This window comes from Mycteria americana, chromosome 3 (genome assembly GCF_035582795.1).
Source record: "Mycteria americana isolate JAX WOST 10 ecotype Jacksonville Zoo and Gardens chromosome 3, USCA_MyAme_1.0, whole genome shotgun sequence".
NCBI lineage: Eukaryota > Metazoa > Chordata > Aves > Ciconiiformes > Ciconiidae > Mycteria > Mycteria americana.
Window position 1 is genome coordinate 4174170 of NC_134367.1, and position 18075 is coordinate 4192244.

At 45.6% G+C, this 18075-nt stretch overlaps 1 protein-coding gene and 1 non-coding gene across 2 annotated transcripts; one reads left to right on the forward strand and one right to left on the reverse strand.

Annotated features, from left to right (window-relative positions):
- Positions 1–1226: 1226 nt before the first annotated feature.
- LOC142407601 (gallinacin-11-like) lies at positions 1227–3494 on the reverse strand. Its single transcript, XM_075497228.1, has 3 exons — positions 3437–3494; positions 2361–2489; positions 1227–1354 (listed from the first exon to the last, which is right to left on the reverse strand). The coding sequence occupies exons 1-3, from the start codon at positions 3492–3494 to the stop codon at positions 1227–1229; spliced, it is 315 nt and encodes a 104-aa protein (XP_075353343.1).
- A 13806-nt stretch (positions 3495–17300) lies between these two features.
- On the forward strand, positions 17301–17372 carry TRNAW-CCA (transfer RNA tryptophan (anticodon CCA)). The gene has a single exon. It is a non-coding gene; the product is annotated as a tRNA-Trp (tRNA).
- Positions 17373–18075: the final 703 nt, after the last annotated feature.

Sequence of the window (18075 nt, forward strand, 5' to 3'; positions counted from 1 at the left end):
AAATGCTGGCTGACTAAGAGGGAGGTCACTCTTTGGTCAGTGAAGGATGAGTGTAATGACGTTGCCAGTGGATTTGTTCCTCTCTGTAGACCAGAAGAACAGCCTAGGATGACTAGGATGATGGCTAACACACTGATTTAGAGAATGGCCTTTCTGAAGTGTGTGGTGGGGACGTGAACAAGCCATTTGCATTAGTTCAGGCCAGAGGAAAGGTTATCATCTCAGCTGTTGAGAAACAGGATGATGGAAGTTTTCTGCTGCAAGGGGCTTTCTGTCCTGTGTGGGAAGGGTTTGAAATCCTCCCATCCAAGGAAGGTGCCACAGCTTGTGCTCTGAGGGTCATTTTTAGGTGGCTGGGAGATGAATGCCACCCCTTCTCATTTTCCTCTGCAAAGATGTCCAGCTACTCAGCTTTCAGCTGAAGAAATTAGAAAGCCAGCAGCCATGACTGGGAGCTGCTGAGCACATGGAGATGACACTGGGAAGCAAACACTTTTTTGTCTACACTTTGAATGAAAGTTCTGCAGTTAATAAATTCAAACTTACCACAGAGGGAAGCACAGACTGCATAAAATGGTTTTAGATAGACGGTTTTAGATAGATCTGCCCAGTCATGCATGAAGACTCCCCATAGGTGGTACCTGTGCTCAAGTGGGTGAGGTTTATTGATAGAAATAGGGAGGCAGGGAAGAGCAGTTGACTGGCATCCTGCTTTGGAGAATGGGAGTTGAGTAGTGTAGACATGGCCTGGCCATGCCAGTTGGACAGTCCTTATTTCCAGCACTTCAATACAAGGAAAAGACATTATCTTTCCTTCTATTAGGAAGGAAAGGAAGGAAGGAAGGGAGGAAGGAAGGAAGGAAGGAAGGAAGGAAGGAAGGAAGGAAGGAAGGAAGGAAGGAAGGAAGGAAGACAGAAAAAAGAGGGAGGTGAGGTTTGGATTATGACAGGATGTGGTTTCCAAAGACGTCACAGCAAAGTTTCTGTGGATTTCTGTGAGTGGGTGTAATAGAGAGACATTCTGCCTCTTTCCATACATATATGACTGTTATACCTGTTTATTTAGTATTTTTTGCCTTTGTTATATAAAGAAACATGTCACCTCTGGTTAATTATATGTTGCATGTTGAGAAAAACAGACATCTTCTCTGCAACGCTAGGAAGAAAACTTTTTGTTTTCTTGTCCATGCATTTCTGTGGTTTTCTGCAATTCCATGAGGTCTTTATTACACTTCTGTGCAGCACTTCCATTCTCTGTGAGGGCAAAGTCCCACTTGTTCTTGCAGACATTTGATTTGTGGAGGTACACAATGACCCCCCTCGTCTTGACAAGTATGGAAGTTTGATGTCGTGTCTGCAATGAAAAGGATTTAAGACAAAACAGAGAACATTGCATCACCATCTGAACCAACTCATATGTAGAAAGTGTCATGAAGTTCTGTTACTGTGTCTCCAAAAGCAAGGACACCAAGAAGGACTATGGGGGTCATCAGAGCACTTCTGTAAAAAGAAGAACTTGTGACCCACCAACTTGGGTAAGAAACAACTGAAGGAGGGATATTGTAAAGGCATGAAGGAGGTGAATGCAGAATGACTACAGTTCATTTGCAGTACAGAAGTAGGTGGTACTGAGTAAAATTATGAGGGTGTGGTTTTAAAACAAACAAGGAATTCCTAATCTAAGGGGGGAAAATCCAGTAAGGACTTTTAAACACAAAGATACTTAAATCTAAAAGCCCTGAGCTGCAAATTCATGAAAGCCAGGAGAATATATAAGGAAGTGTAGTTATATTGTTGTAGTGTTCACTAATAGTCGTTTTACGCACACAGAGTAACTGTGTAGAAACATCCGCTTCTGGCCACAGGCAGGTATAGGATGCTGGATCAGGCGAACCTTAGGTCTGATTAGCACAGTTGGCTATAAAGCATGTATTGACTTAATGATATATGTTGACTATTGAGGAGCTCCAAAAATAAGCAAGTCCAGAAGGTATTAGATAAATCTACAGGGAAGAGGTCAGCTGGCACCTATTAAACATAGCGGTGTGGATGCAGTAAGCCGTCCCCCAACAGATGATTATAGAAAGATAAGTCAAGGAAGGAGGACTCTGTGTGCACCACAATTTTTGTTTTCTTTCCCCAGGCATCTGTTCTGTTGGAGACATGGTATTTGGCCAGCCCAAAATGGCAATTCTGGTCCTGTGCTCCATGCTGCTATTAATGGAAGAACAGCCAGGTCCATCTTTGTAGATGGGAGGAGGTGGCTTAGGCCATTTGGAGACAGAACAAGGGTGTGTTTTGCTGACTTTAGTAATCTCCTCTCCAAATGATGCCTGCCTGGGCAGGGTTTCCACACATACCTATGCAGCAGATTTTCTGACGCCGAGAGCAAGTCCCAAACGCGGCAAATGGCTCTGGGCAGGATTTTGAATGGAAGCAGAAGCCATGGTATCCAACACAACGTAAGGTGTCTTTGGGCATGCTGAGACCTACAGGAAGAATGAGATTCCCAGCTGTGCTGCAGGACCAGTCCATTTCACATGGTCTTCCTCCTGCTGAAACCTCATGGACCCCAATTAGGGGTCTGATACAAATACCCCCAAAGCCCAAGGCAGCTTTTCAAAAACTTTTGGGACCTCACAGACGTCCAAGGAAGGCCTTTGTACAACTAGAGAAAAACATAGCTGTTGATGGCAAGTTTCTGAAAATGTCGTGGTCATGCATGTTGTAGTGGATAGGGACAGCCCAGCCTTTGGATGCTTCTAAGCTCTAGGAATGCAATGCTGCAGGCTGGTCATGCAAGGGGCAGCATGGTGCTCGTATGCCCTAAGATGTACCTATGACTTAAAAAAAATCAAAAGCTGGGATCTGCTCCAGTTAACAGGGACAAGAGGTTTGCCCAGTTCCTTCCTTCTCTGAAAGACTTACTCCAAGGTGGGGAGTTTCATTAAGCATGAAGAAAAGGTAGGCTAAAAGCACAATCAGTAAATGAGTCAGTGCAGCAGAAGGGCTGAGGAAGGGGAACCAGCATATTCAGAGAGCTTTAGTAAACTTCACTGGTGTAGTTCAACTTGAGTAGTACAAGGGAACACCTCTGCCGCTCTTCTACCATAAATGAAGGAGACAATTTATGACCCTGGGGTAAGAAAAGGCAGATGATTTCCATGGTACCATCTTCCAATAGTGCCACAAAGTAGCATAAAGAGACTTCAAAGAGTCGTAAGGAGCCAACACCTCGTAGTGGCTTCTGTGGGGAGGTTCTGGTTTAACATCTGGTCACCGTAGATTAATTTTTCACTTCTGCTTCTAGACTGAGAAGTAAGGAATGGCTCTAATGAAAGGAGCTGAAGAGCATGGAGGAGTACAGTCTGCACCACTGCACAAGCTAGTTGTACCTCCTACACAGGCAGACACCAGTGTGGGTCTTGTCCCTTACCTGGAACAGCCTGGAGGAGGAAGAGGAGAAGAGCCATGAGGCAGGAGAAGAGCTTCATGGTGGAAGGTCTCAGCTGCAGCATGGAGACAGGGCCGCAAAGCCAGAACCTTTGAGTAGGGGAGGAGGGAGCACTCTTGCATTTATAAGGCTGTGGGAACAGACCTGGCTGTCCAGGGGACCTTGGCAGTGGTGAGTGTGGAAGGCAATGAGTACAGCTTGACCGCTGCACACGGCTAAACCTGAACAATGGCAGAGAGTCACAAAAGCAAGTGGAGAAGTAACTATACCTCCCTACCCGGCCACTGGGAAGGCTGCCTCTCAATACCAACTCACCCGGAGAGCATCGTTACTTGTTAACTTCAAAGATCAAGGTGGTTGGTAATGGACCACCCAGAGAAAATTAGCCATCATTCTGGTGGGAGAGAAGGCACCTGGGAATATCAGAAGACTGTCGATAATTTTGAGTATAGCAGGGGGTCCAAGGTGCTGCTGCAATATTTGCAGTCTCTGTTCATCGGTGCAAAGAAATGATTTTTTGCCTCATTTCCCTAACTGAAAAATAAAATTTGAACCAACTAAACAACCAATTTTCTTTCTGAAAATATTAGTTGGTTGATATTATGGACTCATTTCAGTTGCTCAAATATATAGGCCTAACTCCTGTGGGCTGCCCTAGGGTATCCAAAGAATCTCATGGGACTACCTGGTAAGACACAGGACCTCTGAGACAATCTGCATACGAATAGAGGGGCAAATGGATGGCCACGTGTGTGGTCTAACTTATTTAAAATTGCACTGGACACTCGTGTGGTCAACTGACTGAAGCTTAATGGTGGTGGTCAGTTCTACACTCAGATACTGAGATGTGAGCATCTACAATGGATGTGGCTGCATGGGCAGGAGATGTTTAATTAGTGGTTCTAGGACTAACACCATCTGTTTGGCTATAGCAGGACCTTAGGAGCCAACACACATGCAGAAACCTGCGCTGTAGGTACTTGTACTTGGCTGGCCAAGTGCGGAGCTAAGACCATCTACTGTCATTAAAGATGCCTTAGGGATCTCATCTGGCCTCCAGCTGCTGCTCCATGAGGGTGCAGATCCCCCGTAGCTCCTGCATGATATCTGCCAGTCCCAGGCAGACATTGACATTTCTAATGTCACAGGGACTCTCAAATGGCTGTAAGTCTCTATGTGTGGGCAACTGGGTCAATTCCTACATGTTCTTCCAGTTGTGAAATTCTGGTTGTGGTCTTTTTGTAGCAAAAAAATGAAAAAAAGAGAAGGTTATGGAATCGTTTGTAAGGTCCTGCTTTGTGATGCAATGATCAAAAGGTTTAATACAAAATAAAGCACTTTTGGTAGCAAGGAATCATGTCCCAAAACACCACCGTGTCAGCTAGGCCACTCCCTGTGTAAGCCAGGAGACCCAGGGTATTGTCCCTACTCCAGTAGATGTATGATTTTTTTATACCACATACAACAGGGTCAAGAAGGTAAAATGAACTTTTTTCTTTAGTACTTGGTAGTCTGAAAAGGATCATTAATGGATGTAAGTACCCCAGGGAAAAAAAAGAACTGGAGCTAGGTCTCACATTCTAGCTACAGAGCTGTCAGATGAAAAAAGTAATAATATCCTCTTATCCAGCAGCGTTGTATGAAACAGCCCTGAAAAGTCCTTCTTCCATATGAATTGTTGCAGTGAATGCAAGCTGCATCTACAACTTGCCTTGGTGTAACAAAATCCAAATTTATTTGTAAAGAGCAAGCCTACCCCTCATTTTCATGCTTGGATATCTAGTTTCAGGTATCTGAATATGTATGGATTTAGATACCCAACTGGTTTATTTTTTTTGCATTTTGAGAGGCTTACCTGAGAAACTACTTTGAAACTTCTTGTAAGGTGAAGCGTAGAAGATATTATTTCCAAACTCTTCATCTTACACATTAATCAAAACTATTAAATCATCCACATGATTGTCTTCAGACAAACTAAGAATTTTTCATGAATGATGCACATGTATTTTTTCTCAGCTGTTATGACAAATATGAGTTACAGCAGAAGCTTAATAAAATATCAGTTTACAAAATAAAATACAATCTTCATAAAATACCAATCTTCCTCCTTTGTGTGAGATACAGAAATCTGGCACATTGCCAGAACAACATGTCTTAATTTGTTATATCTATAGTGGATAAAAATGGATTTTTTTCCCCCTTAAACCAAGTTATTGCATCTAGCTGTGTGAGAAGTAAGTCCAAAAGGGAAACAGGGAATGCATATACTCAACATCAAAACCAGAAGAAAAATCCTTTTATTGACAAATCACGAATGAGCCTAAGTTAATGAGCAGAGATGTCTTTGAAGCTAAGAAAATGCCTCCTTTTTCTTTTCTTTATTCTTTAGGAACATAGAATATTCCTGGGTATTTCTTACAGCATCTGTATTTGTTATAGAAGCAGCTTCCAATCAGATACTCACTTACGTGGCAGTAATGTCCGCAGCTTCCTCTTAGACCACACCAGAAAGCGTCCAAGGCGTCCCAAGTCCTGCTGCCTGCACACAGAAAACGTTTTGTACCCTGATGAGAAAGGGTAGGCACAAAATGTTACCAGATCAATGGGTTTGTGGTTAGGTTGCCTGCGAATAATCTACAGCCTGTGTTGCACGCGTAGCTGAACGTCTGAGTGACGCATCAAGCTGGAAAACAGAAATGAGTCTGATTTGGACTGAAGCGAGCAGGGACCTCTCCAAGTTATTGCTATGAGATCGCCATTGGAAAAAAAAAAAAAATCATTTAACATGAAAATTTCCGTTCAAACTGAAATGAAACTTTCTGCTCTGTGCAGGTGTAGGACACACAGGAAATAAGAGTTAGGTCTTTAGAAATGCCTCCATGAAGTGGTGCTGCCTTAGTTTCATCCAGGTTTTTAAGCAGCAGAAAGAACCAAACTCCAGCCTGTCTTCTGTATAAAGAAAAAAGCTGAGGAACAGCATCTCCAACTGAAATATCACCCACACTGTTTTCTCTCTAGAATTATTTAATAAATGTACCTAATATCTGCAAACAGTTTGCAGGTCCCCTCACAACTTCGGGGCCAAATTGTTGCAAACTTCATACAAGCATCAAACTATTATTTCTTAACTAAGAAAAGATCCTAGGTCTACTCTGGGATGGCTAATGGCCTAAGGTAGTCCTCAGGGACATAGCAGACTTAGGTCCAAAACTCTCTCCTGCTAGTTTTCAACATTGCCTTAGCCAACAGGCTCTTCTGGAGCAAGTCTCTCATGATGTCTCCTGCTGTTCCTTCTGCATTAAAGAAGTAAAGTGCAGGGTACGGCTCAGAAAACAAGGAGTGGGCTTCAGCCCCATAGTCATAGGTGTCTGCATGTGAGCTAGGTGTCTGAGCTCCCGTTTTCAACAGTGGGTAGGGGATTTCTGTGGCCTCAAGGTGATCATCTAGTGATGTTTTAGGCACCCTTGGGTATAAGGCTTGACCGATACCATACCTCCTCACCTGTGCAAATGCCTTGAGTACCCCAGATAGCCGAGGGTTCACTAACAGCATCAAGAACCTATGTTTAAGCAGATAAATCCTGCTGGGAAGAGCAAGGCAGGGCAGTCAGCAGAGTCAACTCAGCTCACTTTTACTGTGATGTGCACATGTGAGCTGCTGAATAAGTCTGTAGACCCCATGCGCTGTACAACCTGTGGGCTCCACTGAGATATCGGCGTATGGGAGCACAGGGCTGTTTGAGATGGGCCATGGTACCCTGCCAGGCTCCAGCTGCCCATCTAGAAGGTCTCAGCTGTCCCACGGGGTCTGTGTCCCATCTGCCCCCTTGAGATGATATCTCAGGTACACTAGGGCATCTCAGTGCGCACTGGTGCCTATATCAAGCTGTTGCTCTCCGGAGACCATAATCCTACCCCAGCTCTTTCACTTTGAAGGTGGGTTCTTTAAGCATGGGGGGACTGTGTAGTCCAGAAGCACTTTGTCTTCTGCCCAGCTTTCAATGGGAGTTCTCCTGAGACCTGGAAAACATTTCCTGATAGGATCTGCACCCAAAACAGTGGCAACCTGTGGAAATGGGATAAATTTAAAGGTGTGTTTAATGCCACATTGTACCATAGCTGTGGATTAGTCTTCAGCAAGAAAGCTTACAGGACACAAGAGTGGTCCCTAAACTGATGCACTGCTTGCTTATGGTGACCTTCAAAGCTTCCTGGCTCTCAATATTTATCATTCCATTATATGGGTTGAGTTTCATTTCCCATGGAGTCAGGGATGCTGTTATACTCTGCACAACTAAAGAGCTGCTCCTAAGCACTATCTGAAATTCTCCCAAGCTCCTAAATAATTCAGGCACTTTTGGACACTTTCCTTGAAATGACAGGATTGGTTCTCTAGTACCCTCCCAGGTTTACCTTGAAAATGCTGTAAAATTAAGATGAGAAGAGCAATCAAAAGGTATGAGGAGGTTCTCATGGCTGGAGCTTGGTCTCAGGCTCACGGAAGATACACAGAGAAAAAGCCTTTCATACACAGAGAGTGATGAGGCGTCCCTGTATTTGTATAAGCAGGAAAATGAAAATCTCAGAATAGCTCCATAAAATCCATAGCCCCATAAAGCTGCCATAGCTTATTAGCTCAAGTTTCGCTTTTATTACATGACAGCAAAGGACTCTTGATGAATCCTTGAAAATCCCAGCTATAGAAAGTGATGTAGGTGGTGGAAGGGGAAGGAGAGGTCCTAAATCAAGGTAGGGTAGAAACATCTCTAGCAGCGCTTTCCCATGCCAACGGTGTGTACGTGTGAAAAATGTATTTTCTCATTTCCAGGGGAATAAAGGTGTCTCTCACAGGACAGGGCAGCTTTGCAGCATCAGTTGTCTCTCTGAGATAGTGGTGGCAGAGGGGGAAGGAAAACCCCCTCTTTCGCAGGCAGGAGAGGTGTAGGCAGTAGATCAGCCCTGTAAAAATCCATCCACCTGCACTGGTAGAGGGGAGGTCCACCTTGCCATGCCATTGCTTCAGGATCCCTGGTAATTACCACTAAGGACCCTGCTAATAACCTTTCTGTCAGATCAGGGACTCTGGAAAAGCATCTTCCCCTCTCAGCAGCAGATGATGAGGGGGGTACATAGGTACGAAGAGTCATGTACACGATGGGCTGGCAGGGGTGTCACAGAGCATCATCTTATAGAGATGTGTGGGGATATTGAAGGCAACTGCATGCACAGCCTTGGATGTATGGGAGCAAGGAAAAAGGGTTTTCACCTCTCAACTCTTCTCCTGGGGCTTTGGCTTTGCTTTCCTTCAGCTCTTCTCTTTTTTTCTGCACCCTTGACCTTCTGAACCCAATTCTACCATCCTTCTAACTCATGCCCTAAATCACCAGAAACACAGCCCAAATTCTGTGCCCTTTACCTCCTCTACCCCCCTCTCTCCCCACCCACCATGCCGCAGGCTTCCTATCTTGCAAGCCAAATCTGCCTTAGACCCTGATCTCCAGCCTGCAGTTGAAAGTACAGATCTGGTCAGTGGCTAGGTAACTATGTCTCCAGCATGCTGCACTTGCTCATTTTGCTTTCAAACACCCTCGGAAAATATCCAGAGGGTTAATTAACCCATTCAGGTCAAGCTACCACAGACCATGGGTCAATTCCTATCTCCACTCCTAGGTCACGCAGAGCAAGCATCTGCATATTAAAGAACGGAGAAGAACTTAGACCTCAGAGGTAAAGTAACAGGTTATTAAGGAAAGCTGTGCAGATTAATTAAGGTTCTTCTCACATGGTTTCAGTTTGAATGGGTTGTTATCTTATGGAAAACGTATCGGTTAGTCAGAATGCATCAACCTGCACTTCTGCAGGGAGCTCATTTGGTTTCATAATGCGTTTAAATAAAAGCATGTGGAAATTGCCAGAAAGTCTTCCCAGGGCTGAGTCAGTATGTCCCACTGTTCTCCCATGCCTCAATTCCTCAAATGTTAGTGCCTTACTCCAGGAACAAGGTGTTACAGCAGTCTGGAATTAACCCGCTTGGTTTGTGCTCAGGCTGTCAGGACTTCATTTCCATGAAACATACTGTATTATCAAAAATGCCGTTTTTCTGCTTAAAAAGTAAGATCTTGCCATCTTAGAAGTGATCAGCAGTGCAGGTTCCTGTACCTATTGCCTGAAGCCATTGTTCAACCCTCAAGTGCTCATGCTGTTCCCTTAAACAGGATCAAATGCTTTCGGGATGCCCATATCTAGAAATGAGTATTTGTCCACTCTCAGCTCCAGGGAGTCCTGAGGAAATGCTTTGTCACTTTTCTGGCTTTTCAAGGATAGTTTGACAAAAAAAAAAGGACATTTTTTTTCTTCAAAGCACCTTTCACAGAACAAAATAGAATTATTTGCTACGTCTATGGACGGAATGCCCATTACTCCTTATTGCTTTCTCTTGGGAACCAGTGTTGCATCGCAGGACATACAGCAGGGTCATACACGAGGTCCAGATTATCACGGTTTCCAGATGTCATGAGCAGCACCCTCAGTTTTGCAGTGTCCAAAGAGATTCGTGATACAGTTTCACAAGGGTCTGTCTGTACAGTGTTTGAACTGTGCTATGGTCATACTGAAATGGTAGCTGACAGCACAGGTTCTCCTTCAGAGGAGAAAAAAACAGTGTCACTTATTTGAGCCTGCTTCTGTACATTATATTTATTGATGTTGTTCTGACCCAGTGGCCTTGACATCAACAATATAAACCTTCCCCTTAGTCAATGTGCATTGTTCTCTGCATTTCTGGTTTCTTTGTTAGCTTTTAATTTCAAATTTGCAGGTGTCATTGAGTGTCCCGGGCAGCCATGTGGCAGGAGAGCTGTTCATGTCCATTTTCAGGCACTCCAGGGAAATGGATGAAACAAAGACCTTGACAAGAAAACTTCAGTTGGCTCAGGTCCCCACTGAAGCCAAGGGGAGTATCTCAGCTCTCAGACAGGACCCAACATTGTACTTAGTCAGGCTGGAGCAGGAACCCAGCTTTCTAATTCTGCAAAGTTATTTTAAAAAGTGCAAAAAGTGGACCTGTTCTGTTTAATGATGGACTGGAAATGTTTGCCTTTTTTTTCATGGGAAGTGAAGGACAAATGCAACACCTCAAGTGTGTTAATAACCTGGTAGAAGAGGAGTGCTTGTCCAATAATCTTACATTCAAAATCCTTCCCTATCATTTCCAGCCATTGCACAGACAACGTTCTCACTGTCAGGCTATAAGCATTTATATGATCATGATTCCCTTCCGAATTATAATAAAAAAATTTATCTCAGAAAAAAACCTTTGGATTTGGAGTGAAATTCACTTTGGTAAAGCGTTTCCCTCCAGAGTCCCTGTTCCTTGGAGCAGGTCAGATCACCTCTCCTGACTCAGATATGACCCTGTGATTGTTCAGGGAAAGTGATGCACAGAGGTGTTCGCTAGCAATTTTGGCCAAGGGTTACACTATATACATTGAAGTAAAATCCCTGTTTCAAGTCCTTCTTGCTCCCACAAGACCTATGAACACTGGAACTCTCTCATCACCTAGCAAAGAATTGCCATCTTATTCTGCCTTGGTGCCCCTGCATTTCATTTGCTCTTGTTTATTCTCCTCCTCCTCTCCCAGGCTATTCCAGGTAAGAGATGTGTTTTATGTGGATCACAGAAGAAATACTTACACAGGGGGAAAGCTCTGCCTCCTGCCTAATGACCAGTTCTGCAGCTGACCTACAGTTGGGGCTGGAGAAAGTCACCAACCTTCCATATAGTCAATAGCTTCCTCATGCTCCGTGTTGCAATGGTCACACGAAAGACCTGTTCCCAGTTCATTCCAGTTTACCAGCAGACAGGACTGCTGGAGATTTTTTCATACATTTCCATGCAGGGTATGAAAATGCAAACAACTGCAGAATTCTGAGCAGGGTTGTTTTAATCACTATTTTAGTCATTAGCATTACTAAGATGAATCACCCATGATATGGGATATTCTGTTTTGTGTTTTTTGGTGGAGTTTGTCTCACATTAGATACATGAAAATTACAAGTGGGATTCCCCTCACCCCACTTGAGATGTCTACAGTTTAAAGCCTGGATTGGAGCCGGTCATGTAGCCAGTGTCACTTCTACAACGTGATATTCTGGCAGACTCACCCAGTACTTGCTTCTCTCCATTGACTATGAAGGAAATGCAGAAGACTAGTTCAGATGGAGGCATCTGTACTGTCAACCTCCAAAAGAGGTGGGATGAAACCCATCCCAGCTGTCTAGTCTAACATCATCTACTAGTTTCCCTTGGAGTCAATGGAGACACAAGGATTTCCAGAGGAGACTTCAACCCTGTCTTGAGGTATGTGTCTGAGGCAGGTGAGATACACAGTCTTCGGGAGATGGTTGTTTCTCTTTCTTAATCTGGGGTATAGAGATAAAACCTTTAATGATCTTTCTGCTGTGGCGTAGATCTTGCTAACCTGACTTCCATAGCGATATAAAATGCCCATACAGTAGCGTCCCTACCCATCTCACCCAGTTAAATTAGCTAATTAAACAATAGCCTGAAAAATGTACTCTATGGGTATCAATCCCACCAGAAGGGTCACCTTTTCTGATGGGGGCATGGGAAACAACGAGTAGGTAGTTACAGGTATTTTCAGAAGATGCCTGCATTCCTGCTGCAATTGATGGGGAAGCGTGCAGCAGTATGAAATACAGGATGAAAACCGGGTGACCTAATGGATTGACTTCTCCTAAAGTTGCAGAGGGTTTGGCCACAGAAGAGCCCTCCAGTGCTGCAGCGAGCTCCTCAGCCATGGGCCTGATAGCCATGGACATCTCCACTAGACAGTTCTCACCCTGAAATCACCATGACGGCTCCTGAGAAGTGTGTGCCAGGTGACATCATTGGAGCTACATGTCCTCGAGTAGGGATATGCTGAAGAAGATGTAGATTCATCTGAGTGGCAGATAGCAATGAGGGAGAAGCTTCTACCATCGTGCGAAATGTCTGCTCTCTCCTTTCAGTAGACTCAGAAAACTATGAATCTTTCCCTGGAACTCACATCCCAGGGCATGAGGGCATGAGGAAGGGAGTATGCATGAGAAAGGAGGACATCTCTTTCATTTAGAATTCGTTAGTGAATGGGCCTGAGCTAGCTCTGAAGTAACCTGGGACACTAAAATTGTGGGAAACATCTGCTTCCCCCAAGCACTTATACAAGTTCGCGTTATGGCAATGTAAATCAGCAGAATTTGATTGCAGTTGGGGTGCAGTGCTCCTCAAACTAGCTGAAAACCAGACCTTATTTGTAACATTGTAAGGGGTTGGAAAGGGGTCTTGGGGGAGAAATGGGATGTTCTGCTGAGAAATTTGAAAATTTCAGTTCTATCAAACTCATATCATACATCAGACTCATATCAGACATCAATATATTCTGCTTAAAAATAAAAATGAACACAGCAAAGCCAAGTGTCCAGAAATATCTCCTGCATCTCTTCAAGACATTTTATGGCCCTAGTAGTGTATCATCTGTTCAACACACAAATATACCCCTGTGTGGAGACACCTGCTTTAATTGTCCAAATGTTTGAGCTGACTCCCACCCCCAGGCAGGATTTGGTTGCCTGAACATAGTATCGCTATAGATGTCCTGGAGCATCCAAGATATCTGCATGGGAAAGACGTCTATGGGATACTCAGACTCTTCTGGAGAGGCAAATATAGACCAGGCAGCACGTCCCATAACACAACACTAGACACGTGAATTTTGGCGGCTGAATCTCTCCCATTATGTCATGCAGTTGGAAACTAAGCAAGTACGATAGTGGGATAGATGAGGAGAGATGCCACTGCGAGGTGGTCAGCGAGGAGCAGGCAGCAGGTGAAGCTCCCCGTGACCACATCTGAGGCTGCACTTCTAGAAAACTGTGTGCTGATGGCGGGGGGAAGTCTAGCAGAGACCAGTGGGACTGAATAGCTAAAAAAAATATGGGCTGTGGAGAAAGAACTGTATTTCCAGGGAGGAAACAAGCTGAATATCCAGCCTGGCCTAGGGATGGATTGTCCTTCACTGAGGAAAATAAATCTCCAGCCTGGCTTTGCAGCTTGTGGAGCCCATGAGCTAGTTCATGGCTCCCTCTTGTGGGAGGACATGCTGGCCGAGGAAGGGACAGCAAAGCCCTTCTTATGGGTTTGCTCGGATGGAAAGATAGGTGCCTGCCTCTCTGCTCCATCTTCAGCATTAATAATTCACAGAGTAAATACGTGACTACTGTTCATATGTCTGGAGAGCAGGGATGGCTTTTGGTTGCAGACACCAAATTTTAGGGACTGGAGTGAGTTGCCCACATTCAAGATAAGTGTATAACTATAAAGTTAGGCTTTTTCTAACTTCATATAATTTTATATAGCTTTATAAAACTTTCTAACTGTAGTAATAATGGGAGCTCTGCTGCCTAGGGCACAAGCAGGCATCTTCCTTGTGGACACATTCAGGTGTCTAAAGCAGCATCCCACCCCAGGAGACCTTCCCCTTCATGCCTTGCTAATCAATGCTACCTCGTACAGTTGGACAGCAGTAACCACATGATGCCAGTTATTTCTTTTAAAAATAAAACTCATTTCAAAAGCTTGAAAATGAAGGATTTCAGAAAGTCTTCTGCTGAGATTTCTTTTTTCACAAGTGAAGAACATTTCCATGTAGATAGGTACCCTACTGCTAGCCCGGGTGAGATTGCTGTGACTTACTTCCAAACAATTATCCACAAATAGAAATCTAATAAAGTTCAGCAGCGGACTTTCTCTCCAAATGAATATTGTGTATCTCATGTATTTGTATACAGTACACACATATGGTGAACAAGTCGCTCATTGGCTGTGCAATTCAAGCAAACTGCCTTAAGTGTAGCTAGATAACTATGTCCACTGAAGAAAAAAGTGCATTTATTAAACTAGCACTTATGCCATTCCTCATTTGGTTGCTGTAGTTTTTATTTGCATTTATTAATAATTTTCTCATTTTTTATCATCATTTCTCAAGGATTTTCTGAAATGGATCATTCTTAATAACAACAATAAGATCTGCTTTACATCACAAACTTCTATACTTATATTAAATAGTTTATTTTCTTTAAAAGGAAAGAGACATATTAGTAACGGTGTCAGAGCTCTAATATTTTCAACATGAGCTCTGGGGCAAGCAGGAACTGAGTGCAAAGACGTCAGAATTTGTGACACTAGGAAGAAGGTAGAGTGGTGAGGATCAATGTGGGATGAAATGGTGGTGGAGGAAAGCAAAGATGGGTTGAGCAGGAAAAAAAAATGCTCTGAAAGAGAAAGGGGATGGGACAGATGGAGGCGCAGCCACCCTGCCTCTATCCAGTCCTGCAGGAGGTCCGGATGAAATGGGACATTCTTGAACAGGGTGTAACAACAGCTGTTTTTGAGAAAAATGCCTGATGGATTTCTGATAGAAAAATGTCTTATTGCTGGAAGAATACAGAATCACAGAATCACAGAATCATATAGGTTGGAAAAGACCTTTAAGATCATCGAGTCCAACCATAAACCTAACACTGCCAAAAACCACCACTACACCATGTCTCTAAGTACCTCATCCAAACGTCCTTTAAATACCTCCAGGGATGGCGACTCAACCACTTCCCTGGGCAGTCTGTTCCAATGCTTGATAACCCTCTCGGTGAAGAAAAATTTCCTAATATCCAGTCTAAACCTCCCCTGGCGCAAACTGAGGCCATTTCCTCTTGTCCTATCACTTGTTACCTGGGAGAAGAGACCGACCCCACCTCTCTACAACCTCCTTTCAGGTAGTTGTAGAGAGCGATGAGGTCTCCCCTCAGCCTCCTTTTCTCCAGGCTAAACAGTCCCAGCTCCCTCAGCCGCTCCTCATAAGACTTCTGCTCCAGACCCTTCACCAGCTTCGTTGCCCTTCTCTGGACACGCTCCAGTACCTCAATATCCCTCTTGTAGTGGGGGGCCCAAAACTGAACACGGTATTCGAGGTGCGGCCTCACCAGTGCCGAGTACAGGGGCACGATCACTTCCCTAGTCCTGCTGGCCACGCTATTTTTGATACAAGCCAGGATGCTATTGGCCTTCTTGGCCGCCTGGGCACACTGCTGGCTCATATTCAGGCGGCTGTCAACCAACACCCCCAGGTCCTTCTCTGCCAGGCAGCTTTCCAGCCACTCTTCCCCAAGCCTGTAGCGTTGCATGGGGTTGCTGTGGCCCAAGTGCAGGACCTTGCACTTGGCCTTGTTAAACCTCATACAATTCACCCCAGCCCATCGATCCAGCCTGTCCAGGTCCCTCTGCAGAGCCCGCCTACCCTCCAGCAGATCAACACTCCCACACAACTTGGTGTCGTCTGCAAACTTACTGAGAGTGCACTCGATCCCTTCGTCCAGATCATTGATAAAGATGTTAAACAGAACTGGCCCCAACACCGAGCCCTGGGGAACACCGCTTGTGACCGGCCGCCAACCGGAGTAAACTCCATTCACCACCACTCTCTGGGCCCGGCCATCCAGCCAGTTCTTTACCCAGCGAAGAGTACACCCGTCCAAGCCATGAGCAGCCAGTTTCTCCAGGAGAATGCCGTGGGAAACCGTGTCGAAGGCTTTACTGAAGTCTAGAAAGACAACATCCACAGCCTTTCCCTCATCCACTAGGCGGGTCACCTTGTCATAGAAGGAGATCAGGTTGGTCAAGCAGGACCTGCCTTTCCTGAACCCATGCTGGCTGGGCTTGATCCCTTGGTTATTCTCTACATGCTGTGTGATAGCACTCAGGATGATCTGCTCCATCAGCTTCCCCGGCACCGAGGTCAGGCTAACAGGCCTGTAGTTCCCCGGGTCCTCCTTCCGGCCCTTCTTGAAGATGGGTGTCACATTCGCTAATCTCCAGTCAGCAGGGACTTCCCCAATACATGACAAAGCAAGGGAATAAGCCAGAGCCAGGGCAATACGCAAGGTTGGTTACTCACCACTTCCAGAAGGACATCAGGGCAGCCTGCTTCCCATCACCTCCACCATGGCCAAGCTGTGGGCAGGGTTGGGTCAAGTCAGGCAGGACTCAGCACTGCAGTCTCCTGCCGCATTGTTCATTGCACCGCTGGCCCCAGCCCCTTGCCCATGTGGTGTCCCCACCATGTCCCTGCCCCAGCCAGCCTAGTACCCAGCAGACTTCCTCCAGCATGCTGGGGTGGGCACGGAGTTGGAGAGGAAGAAGGAAAGTTTCATCTCCTCTCTGACACCTTTGTCCATGACAACTTTGTACTAACCACCCATGGGGAAAGGACTGGGCAGCCAGAGCTGGCAGTGAACCTTGCCAGCACTGTTGGTGGACCTTGCCTGCACTGGTGAGATATCTTGCCAGCTTTGCAGAAGGTCCAGCTGCCATTCCCAGCCAAAACAAGGTTTGGTTACCTAGATCAGGAGCTGTAGTGTCCATCTGTGACTGGGCTGAGCCCATGGTCTGTCTGCTCTTCACACTGTCCACCACCATTTCTGGGTATGTACTCAGAGCCCACCTCAGGTTGTGCTGCAGGAGGGAACCTGGTCCCTTCCCTGTGTTCTGCCCTGGACCATCATCCTCCCTCAAAGCATCCCTGAGCCTGCACTGACCCTGCAGATCACCCCGTCCCACCCTTGCACGTTCATCCTCCAGCCTGGACTCCTCTCTGCAGCCAGGCCTTGGCCACTCTTCCCCTCCATAGCTGCAGCTGAGGGGTTCCTGGACACCCCTGGGGTGCTCACCATGGAGAAGACATCCCAACTGCCCAGGCTGGGGTCGGTGCCAGGGAGCTGCATCCCTCCATCCCGACCTCGTGGCGCAAGGGTAGCGCGTCTGACTCCAGATCAGAAGGTTGTGTGTTCGAATCACACCGGGGTCAGCCATGGGGCACCACTGCCCACCTTCTGTATTGGCCCTGCTTTTCTGTGGGGTTGCTCTGGGTGAGGGGCAGGGCTCTGCAAGGCATTGGCCAACTATAGGTGGGCCCCTCAGGAACGGCTGGGCTGCAGGGAAACGTGATGCCCAGAGCTTTCCTTTGAGCCAGGCTGTGCTGGTTGGAGGTTATGGATCATGATCATAAACAGAGGCCAATACAGGGGTGTGTTGTGGTGGGTGTCTGCTACAGGTGATCTCATCAACAAGCGGAAGAACATGAAGTCTTCCTCAGGAAAGTGCAAGAAGCTTCATAACTGCATGCTCAGTTACTGCTGGGGGACCTGGACTTACCTTAGGCAATACTTGCCTGGAAGGTAACATGAGGTGGTACAGTCAGTCCAGGGGACTTCTGGAGGGGATCAAGGGCAATTACTCAATGAAGGATTATGGAAATAGAGACAAGTTTCCGATGAGCAACATGAGAAGTTTTTTCAAGGATATTAAGAAGGAGGATCTGGGGAGCTCTAGTCTCATCAGCCTCACCTCAGAGCCCACATGAAGACTATGGAATAAATACTCCTGAAAGCCATGCCCAAATGAAGGAAAGACATGAAAACGACTGGAAACAGTGATCATGGATTCACCAAAGACAGACCACTCTTGACCAGCATGATAGGTTTCTTTGAAGGGATGATTTCCTTGGTGTT